This window comes from Peromyscus californicus, unplaced genomic scaffold (assembly GCF_007827085.1).
Source record: "Peromyscus californicus insignis strain IS unplaced genomic scaffold, ASM782708v3 Scaffold_3__1_contigs__length_106647218, whole genome shotgun sequence".
Classification (NCBI taxonomy): domain Eukaryota; kingdom Metazoa; phylum Chordata; class Mammalia; order Rodentia; family Cricetidae; genus Peromyscus; species Peromyscus californicus.
Window position 1 is genome coordinate 42,665,978 of NW_026294551.1, and position 19,648 is coordinate 42,685,625.

At 39.7% G+C, this 19,648-nt stretch overlaps 1 protein-coding gene across 2 annotated transcripts in view; it reads right to left on the reverse strand.

Moving 5' to 3' along the window:
• Positions 1 to 19,648, reverse strand: part of Atad5 (ATPase family AAA domain containing 5) — a 56,407-nt gene that overhangs the window by 11,520 nt on the left and 25,239 nt on the right. The window contains exons 7-18 of one of the 2 annotated variants that reach the window (XM_052757580.1): positions 18,923 to 19,107; positions 16,381 to 16,535; positions 15,104 to 15,263; positions 14,400 to 14,588; positions 11,328 to 11,424; positions 9,834 to 9,913; positions 9,265 to 9,404; positions 7,679 to 7,829; positions 2,560 to 2,736; positions 2,067 to 2,203; positions 1,758 to 1,889; positions 773 to 866 (exon numbers count right to left, since the gene is read on the reverse strand). In XM_052757580.1, the coding sequence (XP_052613540.1) occupies positions 773 to 866; positions 1,758 to 1,889; positions 2,067 to 2,203; positions 2,560 to 2,736; positions 7,679 to 7,829; positions 9,265 to 9,404; positions 9,834 to 9,913; positions 11,328 to 11,424; positions 14,400 to 14,588; positions 15,104 to 15,263; positions 16,381 to 16,535; positions 18,923 to 19,107 (1,697 nt within the window). The remainder of the gene's footprint in view (positions 1 to 772; positions 867 to 1,757; positions 1,890 to 2,066; positions 2,204 to 2,559; positions 2,737 to 7,678; positions 7,830 to 9,264; positions 9,405 to 9,833; positions 9,914 to 11,327; positions 11,425 to 14,399; positions 14,589 to 15,103; positions 15,264 to 16,380; positions 16,536 to 18,922; positions 19,108 to 19,648) is intronic. The other variant, XM_052757581.1, reaches the window with a different exon arrangement.

Here is a 19,648-nt window from a genome sequence, read left to right on the forward strand (position 1 = left end):
AAGATTTTCTTTTCTTTCTTTTTTTTTTGTTTTTTTGTTTTTTCAAGACAGGGTTTCTAATTGTAGCCTTGGTGTCTGATTGTTTTTGTTTGTTTTGTTTTGAGAGAGATTTGGCTATATAGTACTAGCTGGCCTGTAATTCATTACAGATATCAGGCCAGCCTCAAATTTATGGGGATTCTTCTGCCTCTGCCTCCTGAGTACTGGAATTAAAGACCACACTATGCTTTGTTTTGAAAAGAAAAAAAAAAAGCTTTTTAGATTTATTTATTTTATGTGTTTGAGTGTTTTGTCTGCATGTATGTCTGTGTCCCATGTGAGTAACTGGTACCTGAGGAGGTCAGAGAGGACATTAAATCCCCTGGAACTTGAGTTATAGACAATAGTATGCTGCATGTGGGTGCTGGGAACTGAAGCCAGGTTCTCTGCAAGAACAATAAATACTCTTAACCACTAAGCCACCTTCCCAGTGCCCCCATTTCCCATTTGTTTTAAAATGTCATTTATTATTATTGTCTGTGTGTTTTGTGTGTGAGTGTACACATAAGCACTCAGAAACAGCAGGTCAACCCTGTGGAACTGGCTCTTCTCCTTCAACCTTTATGTGGGTTTCAAGATCAAATGCAGATGAACAGACTTGTCTGGAAAGGGCCTTGACCTGCTGAGCCATCTCCCCAGCCCACACCATGCTTTCCTAAACTCACATTTAAAGTTAGTAGCTCTTCCAAACTACTTCAACAGAAAATAAACTGCTGAGATGACTGTTACATACCACTTGTAGTAAGAACTACTGGTCGTTTAGTTGTTGCCATGAATGTTTTGACTGCATTCAAAAACCCAGTATCTTCATCAAAAATGACGTCAACCTACAAACCATTCATCAGAATATTAATAAAGTGAGAGTAACACAATACACTCATTCAGATCAGTTACAGATATACACAATAGACATACTATGTCAGATTCAACACTGAGGGCTGGAGAGATGGCTCAGAGGCTAAGCACACTGCCTGCTCTTCCAGAGGTCCTGAGTTCAATTCCCAGCAACCACATGGTGGCTCACAACCATCTGTAATGGGATCTGGTGCCCTCTTCTGGACTGCAGGGATACATGCAAACAGATTCAACACTGATTAATTTTTGAAAAGTATGAATTGAGCACTTGCTGGAATTTTATGGTTTTTTGTTTTGTTTTGTTTTTTTCAAGATAGGGTTTTTCTGTGTAGTCCTGGCTGTCCTGGATCTCGCTCTGTAGACCAGGCTGGCCTCGAACTCAGAGATCCACCTGCCTCCCACGTGCTGGGATTAAAGATGTGCACCACCACCGCCTGGTGAAAAGTTTATGTCTTATAGCATAAAGGAACTTCTAAGATGGTAATACAGTAAACATTAAAACTAAATAAAGCACATACCTTTAATCCCAGCACTCGGGAGGCAGGGCAGGCAGATCTCTGTGAGTTTGAGGCCAGCCTGGTCAACAAAGTAAGTTGCAGGACAGCCAGGGCTGTTACAGAGAAACCCTGTCACATTGTCTCAAAACAACAACAAAAAATCCCCCAAACACACAGCAACAAACCAGGCAAACAAAAAACTAAATAAAACACAATCACTAATAACTGGGTAGATATGAGTCATAATAACTTCTATAGTTGTTAATAACCAGTATACTTGAATTATGTTAATCATCTTAAAATATTCTAGACAGGGCTGGAGGGATGACTTAGTAGTTAAGAGCATTAATTGCTCTTTCTGAGGACCTGGGTTTGATTCTCAGCACCCACAGAGCAGCTCAAAACCATCTGTAACTCCAGTTCCAGGGGGACCAACACCCTCCTTTGGCCTCCTAAGGTGGTACACATGGTGTACAGGCATACAGGAAGGCATAACATCTGCATACATAAAATAAAATATTACAAAGAAAATGTCACACAAAAAATTTACCATTCTTTAAAGAGAAATATTATTCTAAAGTTAGATTTACTGTTTTATAGTTCCATGTAAGAAAACACATAGTAATCTTTGAAATGTTTCCACTCTGAGACCAATGCATGCCTCTGCAAGCCTACCTCCTCAAAGAGAATGAGGGATGTTGCTTTCTTTCTGTTGGATTCTTCAGCTCCTATTTCTTTAGCATTTGAATTATTTGCATTTGTTGATTTAGTCTGAATAATGTGCCTCTGTTCCAAAGAAGAATTTTTGATTCCTGCATAAATACAATGTTAACATTTTAGGTAAAACTCATGGTTTGTTTTGTTTTTTTTTTTAAGACAGGGTATCACTGTGTAGATCAGGCTGGCCTTGACCTTACAGAGATCTACCTACCTCTGCTTCCAAAGTGCTGCGGTTAAAGGAGTGTGTCACCACACCTGACAAAACTCACTTTTAAAAAACACTAAGAATACCCACAAACTCAACTCCCATATCAACTTTTACTCAACAGTAACACTTCTGTATTTAGGACCATTAGCATGACTGAGGCTTAATAAATAGCAGAGGACCACATGAAATATACAGTTTCATGTAACAAGGTTAATTTACTTTGTTAACGTAATGTTTTACCTTTATTATTTCCCATGAGTGCTCCTACTTCTTCATTATTTTTGGATTTGGAGGATACTTTAAAATAATTTGCCAAAGTTTTAGGGGGAAGTGCTCGCTTCTGCCCACTTCCTTTTGGTGACGATGGAGGAAGCTTTCTTGGTGATATAACAACTTTCCCAGGGGAGTTTAACTTTTCTATGAAAAACAAATTACATTTAAGAACATTATAAAATTATACTAATGGCAAGATAAAATTATCCACAGTGTATTTCTACTCTTACACAATAAAAACCAAAAGAAGACATTTTCTTTCATTCTTATATGCAAATATTCTATACAGATATTATTGGATTGTTGTATATATTCTAACAGAAGGTCAGGACGAAGCAACTATTTGGAAAAGATGCTCTTTTCCAAAGATACACACTTTTCTCTGATTGACATTTGAAAAAGTCTTTCTATGGTACTCAGATAGAACTCAAGCTTCTGAGCCTCTGTGGGGTGTGGATGAAACCCTGAGTTAAGTGGAGTCCTGAGTAAATGTGTATTGTTGACATGGGCATAGACATGTCAAAGACCCCAGAGCCTCCGAAAATGGCACCCACTCCCCCAGGCTCAGAGTGATGGCAAAGCCTTCTTCTCGTCCATATGTAGATGGTACATGCAGAAAACATCCGTCATAGCCTCTCCCTCCCCATGTTTACAGCCTGAAGACTGCTCCTACCTAGATGAGCTAAACTTGCCTCCTTGTTCAGCTATACACCATAAACTTTTCCTCCTCGTTTATCTGTATATGATAACCCCATCTCCTTTTGCAGCTGGATGCAATAACCCTGCCTCTGTTCAACTCTATTTATTAAACAAACTGAGCTTATGAGGTGTTGGTGTTTCTCCATCAAAGAACCCAGCTCACACAATGCCAGATTTTCTGTGCGCTGGTGTTTTTAATTTTTTTCTTCATTCCCTCAGCACCCCAGCCAGGTCCATCCCTGAAGCTATGCTGAACATTGCAATCCTCTTTACCTCTGCCCTCTGAATGCAGGGATTATAGGTATGTACCAAACACCTATCATAAACACAGGATTTTGAAATAACATTCACAGTTCCTTCAGTTATTTTTGCACTGCTTGAAATCAGAAGATACTGGAGTAAAACTGGTAATGGCACACACTGGGCTCTACAGTACATCAGTATTACAAGCAAGTAGTGTGTATTTCCAGATATGTTCTGGAGGATGGATACCAAGTCAAAACATAAAGATGTGATCTTTACTCTACAGAAGCATGAACTTTTCCCCCAGAACTTTTGTCATTGTCTTAGTCCCTACATGTCTTAATTATACAGTAGAGCTCTATCTTCCTGAGTTACCACCCTACGTACAAATTCCATAACTGAGTCCTGTTTATGTTTGTTCCCGCTATATCCATGGATCTTATCCTATCACTTGCATATCAGAGATGTTGAGTAAACAGAATGAGATATAACACTACATTTTTATTTAAAAAAAAAAAACAAAAACAAAAAACAGGACATTCTGGGGCCAAGAGAAGGCTCAGCAGTTAAGAGCACTTGTTGCAGCCGGGCAGCAGTGGCGCACGCCTTTAATCCCAGCACTTGGGAGGCAGAGCCAGGTGGATCTCTGTGAGTTCGAGGCCAGCCTGGTCTACAGAGCAACATCCAGGACAGGCACCAAAACCACATAGAGAAACCCTGTCTCGGGGGGTGGGGGGAAAAAAAACCAAAAAGGAGCACTTGTTGCTTTTCCAAAGAACCCTGGTTCAATTCCCAGCACCCATATAATGGCTTACAACTATCTAGAACTCTAATTCCAAGAAATCCAATGCCTTCTGTTCTCTGTGGGAACTAGGCACACACATGGTACACATACACGCATGCAGGCAAAACATTCATATAAAATAAAATAAATCTAAATAGGACATTTTAATAACATAGATAAGAGATGTAAAATCTTAGAACATTTGTTTATATTAAAAAAATAGCAGAAAAACTACTTTGTTTTATTTTTCTGGTTTTGACATAGACAAAGGATTAATAGTTTTGAAATACTACTGTTTTGTTTTTTTTCCTTAAATAGGGTTTCATGTTACCCAGACTAGCCTTAAACTGGATATATAACCCAAGATGACCTTGAGCTGCTGTGCTGGGATTAGAGTTATGCACCATCATGTTCAGCACACTCTAGGCAAGCATTCTATCAACAGAGCTATACCACAAGTCTGTCTACTTCTTTTTTGTTGTTGTTGTTGTGTTTTATTTTTAATTTATTTTTACTTTACAAGCATTGGTGTTTTGCCTACATATATGTCTGTGTGAGAGTGTTGGATCACAACACTGTAATTATAGGCAGCTGTGAGCTACAAGGTGGGTGCTGGGTATTGAACCCAGGACCTTTGGAAGAGCAGCTAGTACTCTTAAGAGCTAAATCATCTTTCCAACCCTGCTTCTTTGTTTTTATGAGACAGTTTCTCACTCTGCAACCAAGGGGAGCTTTGAACTCATGACACTCCTCAGCTTCCTATATGCTCATATTTCAGGTGTGAGCTACCATACCTGGCATTATATGCTATCTTTAATGTCAAGATACTCAAATTGAAATAAAAAAAAAATCATTCCCGGAACTTTTCCAACAGAAGAATCACCTCCAGCCAACTCTAAGTATAGGGCAACCTGGCACGCCAGAAAGCAAGGAGACACAGCACCTGAGACAGTATATAACCACCAGAATTAAAAGATGTGACTCTGGTTCCAGGCAAGGTAAGAAAGGATCTGAGACTAGATTTACGTCTCCATCCAAAACAATAACAACAAAATGGACATATGGTATGAAACGTTTTTCAAGTTTTTGACTACCATCCAACAAAGGACAGTGAGTGATCCCTGAGGGACAAGACACAAAGAGCTAAACATGAAGACTGCCCAGCTTATTGCTTTGAGAGATTTCCTAAGCCACATTGGGAAAGAAAAACCCAGCTCAAATTTTCCTAAGTCAAGGAGACTAGACAGGAGATGAGGAAATCTAGGCAGATAGAGCCCATAAGAGAGAATACACCAATTGAGATAGTTATGCAGAGTGCTCTGAAATAGCAGAGTCCTCCTTGGCCGAATCTAAAATCAATACTCATGAGGGAAGGGCCACGGGAAACAAATCCCGAGATAAACAGAAATCTAGGAATGGCAAATTCATTCTTTTCTTATTTGTTTTGTTTTATTCTCTGATTTAGAGATAAGGTTTTACTACTTAGGCCTGGAACTTACTATATAAACCAAGCAGGCCTCAAACTGATATCGATCAACCTGCTTCCCAAGTGCTGGGATTAAGAGCATGTGCCACCACGCCTGGCTGAACTCATTCTTTTCACTGGACAGACCAACAAACATCATCACTGATGAGAGACTAGCAAGGGTGCTCAGAAGCAGCACCAGGAGAGGAGCAGAGTCAACCCGGATCAAAATGCGACTATGGTCTTGTCTAGTACAACCTAACAGACCCGAAATGAACAAACTCAGAACAAAGGTCAAGGACACTTACAGGAGACAGAAAGACCCAGCTCTAACAAGATAAACTGTACAAAGTCTGGAAGCAATTAAAAGTATCAGCTTTCAGGTTGGAGAGATGGATCAGTGGTTAGGAGCACTTACTGCTTTTCGAGAGGACCCAGGTTCAGTTCCCAGCATCCACATCAAGCAGCTCTGAGTTGCCTGTAACTCCAAAATTTAGGGATCAAACACCTTGTAGCCTTTGTAGGCACTGCACATACATGGTGCACATAAACTCATGCAGACATACATACATACACAAAAGCAAAAATAAATCTTAAAAAAAAAAAAAGCATCAGCCATCAAAAGAAGCAGAAGAATATAATCCATAAGTAAGACAGAAAAAGCTGAAAACTAACTCAGAAATTAAACAGGAGACAGAAACATGGACAAGAACAATGAGACAGCTATAATCACATTCTACATGATCAAATATTTACAGGAAAATGGGGCATATGATAACTAGAAACACAGAAGGATAAAAAAAAAAGACCCACCTAAATTTCTGGAAATGAAAACTATGCTGACGGCACTGAAAGCCTCTTAGATACTACAGAACACACCCACAAACTTGAATGTGTGGCAGTAACTATTCAAAAGGAAATGCAAAGAGTAAACAACTGAGAAATAGATGAATCATCGGTAAGCAGTGAGACATCTTCTATTAGACAAAGATGATTAATGGCTGCACAGTAACATTGAAGATATGACAGCTTTATCATGAGTGAGCCAGAATGAAAGAAAACACTTAAACTCATTCATCAATCGCTAGACATGGACAGGTCTTCCTTCATGATGTCATAGGAAGAACAATCCTCTCTAGTTCTGTATTTCAGTCATACCATAGAAAAGAATCTATTATAGTTCATAACCATCAGCTTATAAGAAATGTGGGGAAGGGGAATATGGTGACTGATAGAAACAATGAGAATACACTCAGAAGCCAAATCCACAGTGTCACAAGGACTCAGTTCTTCAACACATAAATGACAGGAACAGAAAAGGTAGGGATTTGAAACCTAGGAAGCAAGCACTAATCAAATGTGAGATGTTGAGCCTTGTTTGGATACTGATCTGAAAAAAAACATGCAAAATCATAGAAAACTGAAACCAGCTTGCTTTTAGCAAGGAATAAGCCTCATTTTGTTAGGTTTTGATTATGATACTATTGCTATGTTTTTTGTTTTTGTTTCTTTTTTAAGATTTATTTATTATGTATACAGTGTTCTGCCTGCACGTATGCCTACAAGGCACCGGATCTCATTACAGATGGTTGTGAGCCACCAAGTGGTTGCTGGGAATGAACTCTGAGCCATCTCTCCAGCCCCTATTGCTATGTTTTTTAAAAAGCCCTTAATGTTTAGAAACATAAATTTAAATACATATGGACTAGAACAATAGAATGGTCTTGAGATTTAGTTTATGAGATTTAGATTTATTTTATTTCAAAATAGCCCTGGGAACAAAAGTGTGTTTATGTGCAGGAAAAGCTAAAAAGAAAATGGCAGGTGTTGAGAAATATTCTCTCAGATTTTATTTTTCCAAAGAACACTGTAGCTCAAGGGGATAAGTTACTTACTTGGTGACTTGCCAATGTTGTAGTTATTAAAGAAGCAGGGTTTTTGAGAGTTTACACCTTGTTTATCTACTTGATGGGACTGGGTAGCTTCCTTCAGCTGAGACAGGATTTGTCTACCACTCCTCTGGGAAGAGGCATTCACTTCAAATATCTAAAAGAAGAATATATAGATTTAAAAGGCAAATAGATTTTATCTTTTCTTTCTTTCCTTTCTTCTTTTCGAGACAAGGTCTCACACTGTAGCCTAGGTTGGGCTCAAATGCAAAGCAATTCTGCCTCAGCCCTCAGCTTCCTGAGTGCTAGGATTCCAAGTGTGAACCATTACACCCGCTTCCCTCCTACGCACACGTGCAAGTGGGAGTGTGTGCATGGGGAGGCCAGAGGATGATCTTGGGCGTCCTCCTCAATCTCTCCGCACACTGATTTTTAAAGAGTCTTTTGATCCCTGGGAGGCGGAGCATGCTTGCAATCCTAGCACTAGAAGGCAGAGGAACTAGAAGTTCCAGCTCAGCCTGGTCTACAGAGACCCTATCTCAAACAAACAAAAAAAACAAAAACAAAAACAAGAAAGAAAGAGAAAAAGAAAGGAAAGAAAGAAAGAGAGAAAGAGAAAGAGAGAAAGAGAAAGAAAGAAAGAAAGGAAGGAAGGAAGGAAGGAAGGAAGGAAGGAAGGAAGGAAGGAAGAAAGAAAGAAAGAAAGAAAGAAAGAAAGAAAGAAAGAAGGAAGGAAGGAAGGAAGGAAGGAAGGAAGGAAGGAAGGAAGGAAGGAAAGAAAGAAAGAAAGAAAGAAAGAAAGAAAGAAAGAAAGAAAGAAAGAAAGAAAGAAAGAAAGAAAGAAAGAAAAAGAAAAAGAAAAAAGAAAAGAAAAGAGAAAGGGTCTTTTGGTGAACCTGATATTCATGGCTGGTGAGGCCATCAGGTATGTTCCAGAAATCTGCCTAACTTCACTTCCCCAGCCCTGGGATGTTGTTTGAATCTTAGATGGTCTTTTAATTAAAAAAACAAAACAAAACCAAACACAAAAAAAACCCCAGAGCCAGATATCAGGGTGAAAGAGGAAAGATCAGAAAAGCAGAGCAGCCAGCCACTAGTTCTTACCTCTACGAAATCCTCAGCCTAAAGAGAGCAAGCTCCTGTTTCTTCATGCCTTATATAAACTTTCTCTGCCCTGCCATTCTGCTTCCTGGCATTAAAGGCCTGTGTGCTTCCCAGCAAAGGCATGAGCTCTCAAGTGCTGGGATTAAAGGTGTGTGCCACTACTGCCTGGCTCTGTGTCTAATCTAGTGGCTGTCCTCTGATCCTCAGGCAAGTTTATTAGGGTACACAATATATTGCCACACTGGGACACAAATATGTACTGCTTAGCAGCTTTCTCACGGGTGCTGGGGAATATGAACCCAGTCCTTTTCCAAGCACTTTTCCAACTGAGTCATCTCCCCATCACCTTTTTCTCTTTCTTGAAACAGGGCTTCATTAACACAGGCTGGCCTTGGATTTCTGCTCCTCCATGTTTAATGCTAGGACTACAGGAACATTGCCAAATTTTTCTATTCTTATTTTAACATCCATCATAGCTAACTACTAACCTTAAATCCGAGCTCCTGGGCACAAGCATACACGGCAGCAGTTTTTCCCACTCCCGTTGGCCCTGTTATAAGAACAGTGTTGCAAAGATGACACTCTTCATCATCTGAACTGCCTTTAAAGTCCATGCTATCCGACAAATCTGAAAAATTATTCAAATACAAGTAAAGTGATTAACTGCTTGGGTAGCTCTTTTACCTCATGAAACACAGCAATTAAATCCCACAGAGTTCTTGCCAATAAACACTATAAAGTGATTTCTCAAAGAGTACAAAATCAAATATAGGGTTGGGGAGATGGCTCAGCAGTTAAGAGCACTGACTGCTCTTCCAGGAGATTCGGGTTCAATTCCCAGCAGTCACATGGCAGCTCACAACTGTTTGTAACTCCAGGGTCTAACACCTCACACAGACATATATGCAGGCAAAACATCAGTGCACATAAAAATAGAAATAAATAAACAATTTTTTAAAAATCAAATATATACTAATCCTTAAATTTATGCCAATTTATCTAATCTAACTCAAAAATTGTTCAAGGAAATAAAAAAAAAAACTATAACTCAAAATACCTTCCTGTTTTTCATCTCTTTTCGCCTTCGAATTCTGTCTTTCTTCCAGTTCAGCTCTTCTTTTCCAGTCCTTTAACCAACTGTCATAAAAGAAAAGTGTTAATACAAAGAATCTGAACTGCTGGGCAGTAGTTGCGTTCTTCATTAATCCCAGCAGAGGCAGGCGGCTCTGTGAGTTCCTGGACAGCCAGGGCGACATACAGAAACCATGTCTCGAAAAACAAAAATAAATAAATAAATAAATAAATAAATAAATAAATAAATAAAAACGGACAGTGGTGGTGGTGCACGCCTTTAATCCCAGCACTCGGAAGGCAGAGCCAGGCTGATCTCTGTGAGGTCCAGACCAACCTGGGCTACAGAGTTCCAGAAAAGGCGGCAAAGCTACATAGAGAAACCCTGTCTGAAAAAAAAACAAACAAAAAACAAAACAACGCAGGGCGGTAATGGAGCATACCTTTAATCCCAGCATTGGGGAGGCAGAGCCAGGTGAATCTTTGTGAGTTCGAGTACAGCCTGGTCTACAAAATGAGCTCCAGCACAGGCTTCAAAGCTATACAGAGAAATCCTATTTCAAAAAAACAAAAAACAAACAAACAAAAAACAAACAAACAAAAAGCCTCAGGCTGTCAGGCACCTTTACTCACTAAGCCATCGTGATGATCCCTAAAGTTTATTTTTTTGAGACAGGGTCTGGCTATGTTATCCAAACTGACCTTGAACTCACGATAATTCTCTTTCCCTAGCCCCCCATGTATTAGGATTACAGGAGTACATCATGAGACCTGGTTCTGGAAAGGCAATTTTATTTCTTATTTTGTTTTGTTTTGGAGACAATATATAGCTCTGGCTGTGCTGGAACTTACAGGAGATCCACCTGCCTATCCCTTCCAATTGCTGGGATTAAAGATGTGTACCACGGGCTGAAGATATGCCTCAGAGGTTAAGAGCACTGACTGCTCTTCCAGAGGTCCTGAGTTCAATTCCCAGCACCCACATGGTGGCTCACAACCATCTGCAATGAGATCTAGCACCCTCTTCTGTATACATAATAAATAAATAAATCTTAGAAAATATTTAAAAAAAAGATGTGTACCACTATGCCCAGCTTTTGGAAAGGTAATTTGAATTCCTAAGAATAACCAATATAGATTCTACTATAATGAATTTCACAAAGCCAGTAAATTTTAGCTTTGGAACTGTAGACCTGAATTAATAGTAACACAATCCTACTGGTAAGAAAGCAAAAATTGCCAGGTGGTGGTGGCACACGTCTTTTGGATCTCTGTGAGATTGAGGCCAGCCTGGTCTGCAGAGATCCAGACAGGCTCCAAAGCTACACAGAGAAACCCTGTCTTGAAAAACCCAAAAAAAAAAAAAAAAAAAAAAGACTTTCCCAAGTAATAATATTACTTTGCAGTTTCCAAATTTTAGTCTAAATTGCAAAACTAGATTCATAAACTATTTCTTAATTCTTTTACAAATTTTACCAACCTATATAACTTTTTGATAGCTAACTCATTGCCTATGAGTTCATTTGAATTCTGAGGCTGGTACTTTTCTGTCCAAAGCATGTCTTCAGTTCCAGAATCTAAAGCAAAAATAAAAAATACATTAAGGTATTATTCATTCCTTGACATAAGCATACATTCTTAGACATTTACCTTATTATAAAAGTAATTTTTAAAAAGCTACAGGAATAATCTTATTTATAAAATGCAAAGATTTTTAAAACTTTACATTTAAATTTGTGATACCAAACTCATCACCTTAAAAAAAAAAAAAAAAAATCCCAGTCCCACACCTTTAATCTCAGTGTTCGGGAGGCAGAGGCATGTAGATCTCTGAATCTAGACCAAGTTAGTCTGATCTACATAGCGAATCCCAGGCCAGCCCATGCTACATAGTAAGACCCTGTCTCAAAAAAAAAAAAAAAAAAAATAGGGTTGGGGATTTAGCTCAGTGGTAGAGCGCTTGCCTAGCAAGCACAAGGCCCTGGGTTCAGTCCTCAGCTCTGGTAAATAAATAAATAAATAAATAATTAGAAAAAAATTAAAGCTGGAGTAATGTATGTGCATTACAACTTTTTTTTTTTTTTTTTTTTTTTTTTTGGTTTTTTGAGACAGGGTTTCTCTGTGTAGCTTTGCGCCTCTCCTGGAACTCACTTGGTAGCCCAGGCTGGCCTCGAACTCACAGAGATCCGCCTGGCTCTGCCTCCCGAGTGCTGGGATTAAAGGCGTGCGCCACCACCGCCCGGCCCATTACAACTTTTAATAACTACATGTTAAATGACCATATTTGACAATATGAACCATTATGAATAGTGTGAAGCATAGAAAACAGTAAGCTAGCTAAAGAACAAAGGCAAGCTCTGATCTATGAAGCCAATCTGAATAAAGAGACAAAGGATACACCTCTAACAGAGAAGACTGCCAAGATGGCAATTCTCTCCAAATATGCCAACCAATGAAAACTCAAAACCTCAATGGGATTTATACAGGTGAGGAAAATGATAGTACACTTAAGGAAATCAGTTCACAAAAATATCTCTCACAGTAGGTGAGGGGACTGGAGAGATGGCTTTCTGGAAGTCACGAGCACTGGCGGCTCTTCCAGAGGACACAAGTTTGTTCTAGCACCCACACAGTGGCTCACAACCGTCTGTAACTCCAGTTCCAGGAGATCCAATGCCCTCTTCTGGCCTTGGCTAGCACCATCCACACATGTTATGCACAGATACACATGAAGGAAAAACACCCATACACATAAAATAAAATAATAAAAATTTTTTTTAAAGAAAATGGTAGGTGACATGCCATATCAAGCATTAAAACATTCCATAAACTTTATATAAAATAGATGAATTAAATCATCTCAATAGAATCTGGTGTGGTGGTATATGTCTTTAATCTCATTACTCAGAAGGCAGAGGCAAGAGGATCTCTGAGTTGAAGGTCAGCCTTGCTTTCACAGTGAATTCCAGGACAGCCAGTACAGACAGAGAAACCCTGTCGTAAGGAACACAACAACAGCAAATCAACTCAATAGAATGTCTTGGACAAGATGTCTGTGTGTGTATACATATATGCTGAATAGAATAAGAATGTGTAGAAAGGTGCCGGGCAGTGGTGGCGCACGCCTTTAATCCCAGCACTCGGGAGGCAGAGCCAGGCGGATCTCTGTGAGTTCAAGGCCAGCCTGGACTACCAAGTGAGTTCCAGGAAAGGTGCAAAGCTACACAGAGAAACCCTGTCTCGAAAAACCAAAAAAAAAAAAAAAAAAAAAAAAAAAATGTGTACAAAGGCAAAATATACTGAAAAACAATATAAATAGAATGATTACAGGTTTTGTTTCCCTCCCTCCCTCCCTTCCTTTTCATAAGGCTGGGGATGGAACTACCACTGAGCCATAGCCCCAGAAACATGTCTCACTAAGTTTCTCAGGCTGGCCTTGAACTCAACTCTATAGCACAGGTAGACTTTAAACTTGTGATCCTCCTGACTCTGCTTCCTGAGTAACTTGGATCACAGGCCCATACCACCAGGTCTGGCTTATCTCTGGCTTAAAAAACAGAGCCTAAGTAGAAGGAAAGTGTGGTGGATGCCAACAATCCTAATACTCCTAAGTTCAAGGCCAGCCAGGGATACATAGCAGCACCTTGTCTAAAAACAAAAAAGTACATGTATATAGAGGAACAGAATAAAACCATAAATTACACACCACCTCCCTTCTGAGAGGCCACCAGAAGACTGAAAAATGGGGAGAGTCGGGCCCCGGCAGTGGTGGCATGTGCCTTTAATCTCAGCACTCAGGAGGCAGAGGCAGGTAGATCTCTGTGAGTTTGAGGCCAGCCTGGTCTACAAAGCAAGTTCTAGGACAGCTAGAGATGTCACACAGAGAAACCCTGTCTTGAAAACCACACCCCACCAAAAAAAAAAAAAAAAAAAAAAAAAAAAAAATGAGGAGAGTGGTAAGGAAGAATGACAGGTTAGGGGTTCACAATGTGGCTCAGTAGGTAGAATATTTGCCCAGTATGCACTAAGGCCTGGGTTTAATCCCAGGCAATATGCATAAATATGGCATGCTTACAATCCTGAGGCTTGGGGGGTTGAGGCAGGAAACTCAAGGTCATCTTTGTTTGAGATTAGCCTGGGATACATAAGACTGTCTCAAAATGGGGTGGAGATTGAGAGGTTAAAAAAAAATCAAGCGTTCTAGGATGAGAGGGGGAAAAAAATCCAATTTGCTAGGAAAGGACAGTGTTTCTGCTACTGACTCTGTCCTCATCTACTGCTTCTGTCTTGATTTTTTTTTTTTTAAAAAGATTTATTTATTTATTATGTATACAGTGTTCTGTCTGCATGTATGCCTGCAGGACAGAAGAGGGCACCAGATCTCATTACAGATGGTTGTGAGCCACCATATGGTTGCTGGGAATTGAACTCAGGACCGCTGGAAGAGCAGCCAGTGCTCTTAACCTCTGAGCCATCTCTCCAGCCCGTTCTGTCTTGATTTTACATATACTTACAGCAGTTCGCTTCTTCCCTGAGATATTTAGAAATATACCTTTGGCAGAATGTAGATTTATCCCAGAAGAGTTGATTCTTTTCTCAAGATCTTCTGACTTCTCCTTTATCTCTTCTGGGCTCATTGAATATTCATTTGGTTTCTTTCTTTTTGACCTGTGATTTCCTGTTTCCACACATTTCCGTTTGGTTTCTTTTTGACTGACACGAGGCTGTAGTTGTGGACTTGCTATTTTGGAAATTAAGAGAAATGGGTGTGCTTACCAATCAACAAAAATAATCTTCAATACCCAATAATCTTCCCATCACTTTCAAACATCCTATAGTCTTACAACATTATGATGAAAAGTTAAGAATCAAATGTTATGTAATTAGAGTAAGCTGGAGACCTTAACATTTAGACCGCCTTCTGTACAAGATACATAAGTTGCAATGACCTCATTTAAGGCTTATTAATGAATGATTAGCATTTTAACAATACTAGATCTGCCTGGGTTGGGATATCTGGAAGTTAGCAGGACCAAACAATCTCCCTTGCCAAGTGGCAGCCAAGTTCTGTCTGTAGTAACCACTTCTAAGAGTCAAAAGGCTGGGTCTTTATCTTTTCAAAACTCAAATGTGGGGAGAGAGAGAGAGGAGAGAGAGGAGAGAGAGAGAGAGAAAGAGAGAGAGAGAGAGAGAGAGAGAGAGAGAGAGAGAGAGAGAGAGAGAACTCAAATGTAGACATAAATGATTATCACTAACCTTGTTTACCATGACCCTCAGAAAGTACCTGGTGCTCAATTCGTTTTTTTAGAAGCAAGGGAAAATATTTTCCTAAAGAAAATTCAGGATTTGACTGTGTTATTTCCTCCAGCAAAAGATTTCTTACTTCTTTAGTAAAATCCTTCCTTGTCCTCATCAACTGCAATGAAGAACAATATGTACAGTAACAAGTCGTATCATCTACTGCCTTAGCTGCAACACTACCAAATGCTTCCTGCCCAGAAAGTCACTATCAATGGAATATTAGCTTTAGTCACTAAACACAAAAGTTTAGCTTTGGAAGGAACTACTTCATATATTTATTCTCTACTTTCAATTAATTGTACTTTATATATTAGTTCTGGCTTACAAAGTATTTAAATGTGCTGTATAATCTAATATTCTATTAAAATGATATTTTTATTCTTTTTTTTTGTAAAGTAGAGTCTTGCCAGGCATGGGTGTACACCTTCAATCCCAGAGGCAGGTGGATCTCTGTGAGTCTGAGGCCAGCTTGGTCTACAGTGAGCTCCATGCCAGCCAATGCAACATAGTGAGGTTGAAACCCTTTCTCAAAATTAAATAAAAATAAAGACAAGACTTCTGTATATAGCCCAAGCTGGTCTTAAATTCATCATCTTCATGTCTTAGCCTTCCAAGTGCTTGGTTTATACTCATCCACATGCCTGGCTCTATTATGAATTATTCTGATGTTTTAAGCTCTTTGAGGGGCTAGAGAGATGGCTCAGTCGTTAGGAGCATTCTGTTGTTCTGGCAGAGGACATGGCTTCAGCTCCCAGCACCAACATTAGGTGACTCACAACTGCCTGTTAACTCCAGTTCTAGGGCATGTCATGCCCTCTTCTGGTCTCTGTGGGCACCTGTACATACATGGTATGCATACATGCACTCAGGAACACATAAAATTTATATATATCTTTAAAGCTCTATGACTATTTAAAGAGAGTATGTATTTCTCTTTTTCTTTTTTGTTTTTTGAGACATGGTTTTGCTGTGTAGCCTTAGCTGTCCTGGAACTACCTCTGTAGACCAAGCTGGCCTTGAACTCAGAAATCCTCCTGCCTCTCCTTGAGTGCTGAGATTAAAGGTGTGCACCACCGTTGCCTGGCTGAGACTGTATTTCAATTAGATTTGTTTTTAAAACTAGAGCCTAGGAAAAGAAGAACCTCTAGGCTAAACAGTTGATAGCCAGTATTTTCTTCTGAAAGCTGGGAAAGAATAATTCATGGAATCATGGATGGTTTCTCTGAACTTACCACAACAGCAGAATTACTTCTTGGATTTGAATTCAATGTTGAAAATTCACCAAGAGCAACAACACATTTTGAGAGATCTGTTACTTTAGTATTCAATTCTTTAAATTCAGTTAACAGAGGGCAAGACGGTGGCTTCAAATGCCACAACCAATACTCTAAAGAAAAACAGAAAAGCATCCGAATTTATACACTATTCCTTTACGGAATATCAACCATGCAAACATGAAAAGGCCTGACAAGTCTGATATATGAGACTCTGAGTTCAACTCTCAGCAATACCAAACACCAACAACAAAAGCAAAAATTCCAGCAGGCAAGCCAATGAAAGCAGCTGTATGGTTCAAACAAAATTACCAAACACCCAAGTGAATATACCATGAACAAGAAGCACAGCTTGGCCATGCCATGGTACACTCCTATAATCTCAGCACTTGAGAGGTGGAGACAGGACTGAGAGAGCAAGGCTTACTTACCTAGGCTTCATAGCAAGACCCCCACCAAAAAACAGCTGATAAAAATTACCTCATCTTCTCTTTAATTTGTCAAAAATGACCAAATACCAGCAATCTCATTTCTTTTAAAATCAACTTTGATATGTAGTTTCAAAAACCAAGGGGCTATTTAGCATTCTGATTTAGAGTCTGTCTAAGGGTTTGATTTTTTTGTTTGTTTGTTGTTAGACAGAGCCTCACTACGGAGCGTAGGCTGGCACTAACCTGCTATGTACCCGACAGGCCATGAACTACAGTTCTCAGATTCAGCCTTACAACAAGCCCAAATTTAAATATAAAAACAGCATTCATTCAGGCTGGAGAGATGACTCAGAGGTTAAGAGCACTGACTGTTCTTCCAGAGGTCCTGAGTTCAATTCCCAGGACCCACATGGTGGCTCACAACCATCTGTAATGAGATCTGGCACCCTCTTCTGTGTACAAAATAAATAAATAAATCTTAAAAAAAAACCAAAAAACAGTATTCATTCAAGGTCCCTTATATCAGGGAGGCAAGGATGACATAAGGGATAATAAAAATCACTTGGCCTTCTTTGCTCTGCATGGGAGTATCATCAGTAAACAAGTCCAGGAATTAGGGAAAAATAGGTAAAATATACTGGTAATCACTAAAATCACCAAGAATGCTATAAAACCAGAAAACCTACCCCATTCTTCTTTTTAAATGTTTTATTTATTGCTGGGTGGCGGTGGCACACACCTTTAATAATCCCAGGACTTGATAGGCAGAGGTAGGCAGATATCTGTGAGTTCGAGGCCAGCCAAGGCTACAAAGAGAAAACTTGTCTTGAGAAATAAAAAACAAACAAACAAAAAATTTATTAATTTTTTGTTTGTTTGTTTGTTCAAGACAGGGTTTCTTTGTGTAGCTTTGCGCCTTTCCTGGAATTCACTTGGTAGCCCAGGCTGGCCTCAAATTCACAGAGATCAGCCTGGCTCTGCCTTCCAAGTGCTGGGATTAAAGGCGTGTGCCACCACCGCCCGACAAAGTTTATTAATTTTTAAAAAGCATTTCTTTCTTTTTTTAAAGACAGGGTCTTATAATGTAGCTCTAGCTGTCCTGGAACATGCTATGTAGACCAGGCTAGCCTTGAACTCAGAGTTTCTCCTGTTTCTATCTCCTAAATACTGGGATTATTTTATTTTTATGTGTGTGTGCCTGCATGAATGTATGTGTGGCACGTGTGTACAGGTGCTCATTGAGGACAGGAGAGGGCTTTTCCTTCCTGAATGCAGGAGGAAACCTGATCTCCTGGAGCTGGAATTACAGATGGTTATGAGCCTCAATGTGGGTTCTGGAACTCAGACCTAGGTCCTCTGCAAGAGCAATAAGTGTTCCTAACCACTAAGTCATTTCGCCAGCTCTTTTTCTTGTTAAAAAAAAAAGCAGAGTATCAGCCCAGGCGGTGATGGCATAAGCCTTTAATCCCAGCACTTGGGAGGCAGAAGCAGGCGGATCTCTGAGTTTGATACCAGTCTGGTTTACAAAGCAGATCCAGGACAGCCAGGGCTACACAGAGAAACCCTGTCCCGAAAAGCTAAAAAAAAAAAAAAAAAAAAAAAAAGGTGAGGAGGTGGGGAGGGACAGGGGAAGGTCCTTAGATGATAGGATACCTGGCTGCATATGGGAACGAGGGGTTTGATCCTCAGCACAATAAGGTAAAAGTGAGGCTAAGTTTTAAGTACAGTGGCACACACCTGTTCTTCTAACACCTGAAAGCTGACAACAGGAGCATTCATACTTTGAGGCTTTGGGGGCTATAGTGGGACTATGGGGTATACTGAGGCTAAAGCAGAAGTACTGCTAAGTTTCAGGTCTAGGATACATAAGTTCAAGGCCAGACTGGGCTACAGAATAAGACCCTGGCTCAAAAATAAATACATTTGAGGCCAGCCTGGTCTTCGTAGAGAGTTCTAGGACAGCCAGGCTAAACAGAGAGACCCCGTCTAAATAAATAAACAAAAACATACACACACACACACACACACACACACACACACACACACACACACACACACAACAAACTTACCATCATCCTTCTGTTGGACATGAACAACCCTCTGGAAACTGGTACTCACTGCATTGTAAACATCGAGTGCAGCAGCTTTCTTTGCAATCTGTCGTTTCAGTAAATCTGGCAAACCACTCCGTAGAAAATCACGCTTTGCTCTAAATTGTACATCACAATCCTGAGTTTGTTCTGATGAATCTTGACTTTGAAGAAAATTATTTAAAAAAATAAAAGCAAAAGTTATAAGTACCTAAAGGAATAAATTGACAACCTGAGTTCAACTGCCCAGGACCCACAACGTGGAGGAATCAGCTCCACAAATTGTTTTCTGATCTCCACATGCATGCTGTGGCATGTGTGTTTATACAAATGTAAGTAAATAAATAGATGCAATATAAATAATTTTAAAAACAGTCAGGTGTAGTGGTGCATGCCTTGAATCCCAGCATTTAGGAGGCCAAGGGAGGAGGATCTCTTGTGAGTTCAATACCAGACAAGTCTACATAGTAAGTTCCAGGAGAGCCAGAGCTACAGAACAAGACGCTGCCTCAAATTAAATGAATAGATAGATAGATAAATAGATAGATAGATAGATAGATAGATAGATACATACATACATACATACATACATAAAGTGAGGTGAAGAATAAACTATGTAGGGCCAGTGTGAGGGTCAGCAGGTAAAGGCACTTGCTACGAAGACTGATGATTCAAATCAATCTCCAGGACCAACATGGTAGTAGG